The sequence below is a fragment of the Corvus cornix genome, chromosome 14 (assembly GCF_000738735.6).
Source record: "Corvus cornix cornix isolate S_Up_H32 chromosome 14, ASM73873v5, whole genome shotgun sequence".
NCBI classification, from domain to species: domain Eukaryota; kingdom Metazoa; phylum Chordata; class Aves; order Passeriformes; family Corvidae; genus Corvus; species Corvus cornix.
In genome coordinates, this window is record NC_046344.1 from 10,245,456 (window position 1) to 10,250,344 (window position 4,889).

General features: G+C 46.7%; 1 protein-coding gene across 1 annotated transcript; it reads left to right on the forward strand.

Annotated features, from left to right (window-relative positions):
- The first annotated feature begins 112 nt into the window (after positions 1 to 112).
- SOCS1 (suppressor of cytokine signaling 1) lies at positions 113 to 3,622 on the forward strand. Its single transcript, XM_039560695.1, has 2 exons — positions 113 to 266; positions 2,179 to 3,622. Exon 2 carries the CDS (start codon positions 2,254 to 2,256, stop codon positions 2,875 to 2,877), a length of 624 nt encoding a protein of 207 aa, XP_039416629.1. The 5' UTR covers positions 113 to 266; positions 2,179 to 2,253; the 3' UTR covers positions 2,878 to 3,622.
- Positions 3,623 to 4,889: the final 1,267 nt, after the last annotated feature.

A 4,889-nucleotide genomic window follows, 5' to 3' on the forward strand; every position in this document is an offset into this window, starting at 1 on the left:
TTTCCGAGAATGCGGGGGAGGAGCCGAGCTGAGCACCGCCGCCTTAAATACAAGCCAGGACGAGGTGCAGCCCCAGAGCGCTGGAAGTGCCGCTCGCCCGCCCCCCGCCCGCCCCGCGGCAGCCCCGGCTCGCCGCGGCGCCAGGCAGGGCCCCCGCCGGAGGATGCTCGGCCGGCCGCCGGGGCCAGGACCAGGACTAGCAGCAGGATTGGGACTGGCAGCGTGTGCTGCCCTCCGGGGACGGCCCCCACTCGCGGCGCCCCGAGGTAAGGGAGGGTCTCTTTCCCGGGGGGTCCTCGCGAACCGCGACGTGCACCGAAAGGCTCGGGCGCCGCAGTCCGATGAGATCAGATTTAGGAGGAGCCCTGACAGATGTGCAAGAGCGTGGTGGCTTCGGGGGTCTTCGCCCTTTAAATTCTTTTTTTTTTAAATATTTTTTTTCCCCTCCTTTTTGGCTCAGTGTCCGTGCTCAGACAGACCTGTCGTGCCTGGTGTAAAACAGTGGGATAAGCACTAAACCGAACACGCAGCGGGGCTTGCAGGGCCCCACACCGGCGGTGGGAGCCGGGGCAGCCCCGGGCCCGCAGTGCCCGCACGGCCCCGCCGCCGCCGGGACCAGCCGGGTCGAACCGGGCCGGGCCCCGGACCCCGCCGAAGGCTCCGCTCCGCCTCAGTCTGGCACCCTTGCCCCAGATTCCTGCGCTGGTTTTCGGGCTCCGAAGACTTGCATGTCCCCTGTTTGTTCTGTGCTCTTTGGAAAGGCACTGCAAGCTCTCGCTTGGCTCCCTACGGCTTCTGCTAGAGAGCCCTTTGATTTTTAGATCTCGGGCTTAGTGCTTATTTCTCCCCAGGGTGTCCTGAAACTGAATTTTTAACTTTAAATACTGGGTGATAATCCTGGCCCAGTAGTTGGAAAAACTGGCATCAGTTTCCTTCTGCTGCGCAAAGCAAGCCCAATGCTACTTTCAGCCTGTTTCTTGCCAGCTTAAGGATTTTATAACCCTCGCAGCTGCTTGAGGAGGTAATAAGACCTAAATGAAACCAAACATCAAATTGTTAAATTAGCACAGACAGGAATCCGGCGGCATGCTTTCTTTGAAATCCTCATTAGCATGTTACCCTGAACTGTGAAACGGCTGAGGGATTCATTTCTGAGAATCCTTCAAGGTTTCTCAACAAGCTGCTGCTGCAGATCTATATCTGACTATAGGGATAAATCCTAAAATCTATGCTTGCCAGTAAGGTCAAGGCAGCCAGCGGAGATGTATTGAACCACACTGTCAGAGGCAGACATTTCAGGCCAAACTCATTCCTGGTGCAGCACTGCTAATTCCTTTGAAGTAACACGAGGGATGAATTTAGTCCCTCATGCTGAAAGATATATCAATAGGAAGCAATTTAGATAGGACCACTTAAAGTGCATGTAATACAAAAAAGAGAGAGAGAGAGAGACTGTGGAGTAATGCTTTAAGGGTTCACAGAGGTTGATTTGTATAAGCTAGTAGGTTGTAGCATTGCTGTCCCGAGGGAAACTTGGGGGAATGGAAATTGCCTTTTATGGCTGAGCCTCAGGTTAACAGGAGAGAGGAAAGAAGTTTTGGGATTACTGTGTAAATTGACCGTGTTACAGGCTGCCTCTACAAGTTACACTTCAGTCGTACAATGGCACCTCACCTCACTCTCTTCCCCAATTATCTGGAAACACAGCCTTCACCCACTTTCTTTTTTTAACACAATGCAACAAATAACAACATTGTCTGCTGAGTTCTGACGTCATAGTTGGGGAAAGAAAAATTGATAATTCAGTTGTAAAACCTTGTTGATTTCTTCTGTAAAAACTTGAGAATGGGAGACAGTGTACATGAGAACTTCTCATAAAGCAGTCGTTTGAGTTGCTTGGCCCTGAAAGTGGCTCACAGAAGGGAAACTGTATTATCTTCTGTAGCCGTTAACGATCCCTGCTAAATATTTTTGGAGCTTTGGACTTTGCCATAGTTGATAGACTGCTAATCTTGTCAGAAAGCGAGCAGTTGTTTACCTGGTGTAAATTGGAAAATGAATATTTTATTATTTCATAATGGGTGGGAGGTGTATCAATGGAAGAGTTGGTCATTCAGCGATTGCAGCCGTTTGTTCCTGGGGATTTGTCTCACATGATGTCTCTCCTTGGCATTTCAGAATAGCTGCTGGAAGGCCGCCCTGCCGTAGCTGCTGACGCTATGGAAGACCGCATCCGCTGCTCTCGGCTGTAGGATGGTAGCGCACAGCAAGGTGTCAGCAGATAATGCACTTGGAGCAGACCCAAGACGGCTTCTTGACCCTCCTGCACGAGATCACTCACAGGCACGAGGCTTCCAGGGCCCCGGCCGGCCCGGCACTGTGCAGGCACAGGGCAACACACACTTCCGAACCTTTCGCTCCCAAGCGGATTTCAGTAGCATCACTCGAGCCAGCAGCCTGTTGGATGCCTGTGGCTTCTACTGGGGGCCTCTGACTGTCAGTGCTGCCCACGAGAAGCTGAAGTCTGAGCCCGAGGGTACCTTCCTCATCAGGGACAGCACACAAAAGAATTGCTTCTTTGCTATCAGTGTTAAGACTGCAACTGGGCCCACCAGTATCCGGATTAACTTTCAGACTGGGCGTTTCAGCCTGGATGGCAGCAAAGAGACTTTTGACTGTCTTTTTAAGCTGCTGGAACATTACGTAAGCTCCCCGAGGAAGGTACTGGTTACCCCCCTGCGCAAAGTCCGGGTGCAGCCGCTGCAGGAGCTCTGCCGGAAAAGCATCGTGAAGACTTTTGGAAGAGAGAACTTAAATCAGATTCCACTCAATCCTGTTTTAAAAGACTATCTGAAATCCTTCCCATTTCAGATATAAGTGCAGCATTAACTGTATAGGGAACCATTAGAGATGTGTAACGAAATCCAGCTTCCTGGGTTTTTAAATATGTTTGACAGTGAGCAAACTTATTTTTGTAGCAATTTACTGTATTTTGTGATGGAACCTGAACACTTGACTTCTTATGTTTACAAAAACTGTTTGCACAAACCTGGGGTTTTAAAACCCTGGCATAATTTTTCTGCCAAGCAGAATATTTTATTATTTTATAATATTTTTAATGATATTAACATAATAAACTTTATTGTCACAGTTTTTAAAAAAAATAGCATCTCTGGTTTTAGTTTAAAGGCTCTGGCACCTATCCTGCTGACAGTCAAATTGTGTAACTGAGTGTGTAATTGCAGACAGGTCTCCACGTGGTCCTGCTTCTTTGCCCTATCAAATTCGTCTTCGTGCTAGTCCAGCAGGCAGGGGATTCCTGCCTGCAAAAGCCTACAACAGAAAGGTACAAGCAGTAGAAAATATACTCAGGGTGAATCTGCCCAGGAATCCATCTCTCTCCTAAATCCATGAGAGCAGGGACAATGTATTGAGACTGCAGTGATGCATAGTTTTTGATAGAGTAAATCAAACCTTTGGCTGAGCAAACTGCACCAACTATGGTTTGACTTACTTCTGTTGAAAGGTACAAGGCCCTAAGCTAGAAGAGGTTGCTGTCTGACATAACCAAACCCTATGAACCTCAGTGGGGAAAAATAAAACTATCCAGAAATGCTCTTCACACACTTTAAAAGTCTGTGAACACTGTATCATTGTGGTGCATTGGGGAAAGGATAGCTTAGTTCTCTTTGAAAATTGGCATACACAAAAGGACAAAGGTGTAGACATCCTTAGACGTAAAAAGATGTTTCTCATCTTAAATTCCTCCTGATCTACAGAGCACAATTTGACATGTTAAAAGAGTCTATGACTTAGCTCCATGACAGGATCCAGAGAGCATAAGCCTCTACATTTGCAGCTGTAATTTCTAGTGGCTAAACTGCATTCAGAGAAAGCTAAACTACATTAGACTGTTCTGTTTCCATCTGCTCATGAAATGCAGAAACAGTGCCTCCAGAACTGCAACTGTGAATGACTTGAGATGCCTGATTTGGCAAAATGTCACCTGCATTATGAGAAAGTGATTCTCCCCTCCCTCGAGCATTTCCTGAAATCCATGAAAAGCTGACTTAGAAAACCAGCTGAACCAAATCACTTCAAAGAAGGCACAGAGTCTTTCACAGAAATGTACTCTATCAGCTCAGATCTACAGTGCTTACAGGAACTGCAAGCAGTAAATGAAGTAATCTTCAGAGTCTGGGAGATAAAAGGTCTCTCCCCCTGCTGTAATTCACATTCCTTTTAAAGATTAAGCCACTACTTTTAGGCAACACTGAGTGTATGTTCTGTAGTGATCCTTACTGAATCATTTGTTTAATATTTACCAAATCAGCTCTTACTTCATTGATGTTTCTTTGGAATAAGTAGGTTTCCTCCTCAGACATGACTAAGGATCACTCAGTGGATTGGACATTGTGAAAAAAGGGAAAAAGAACACACAGGCAGTATCATGTGAGTTTCTGGTGTGTTGTTTCCCTAAAAATGCTCTTTGGATCAGTCCTAAAACAGCAGACAGCATTTCTGCTTAATTCTAAAGCTGGAATTAGTTGCCAAATGATGCATTTTCCCACAGAAGCTGCAAGGATATAAATTTGGGAAGTAGTGAATGCTGTTCTATGCAGCAGATAGAAGACAGGAGCAAAGCTGCTGCCTGAATGTGAATAGCACTCTTAAATTGGAAAAAAAAGTCTTTGTAGGGTGAAGGCTGCCAAACTGGTTTGCTGTCAGCAGAGATTTTTATCCCTTTCCCATATTCTTTTTTTTCCAGCTCCCCACTAATATCTTTTAACCCTTCAGGCCCCAAATTAATGGCTCTTGCCCTGCTACACAGAAGAATGTCCACATGACAGCATTAGTGGTAGAACAAGCACAATGTAATAATTTAGGAG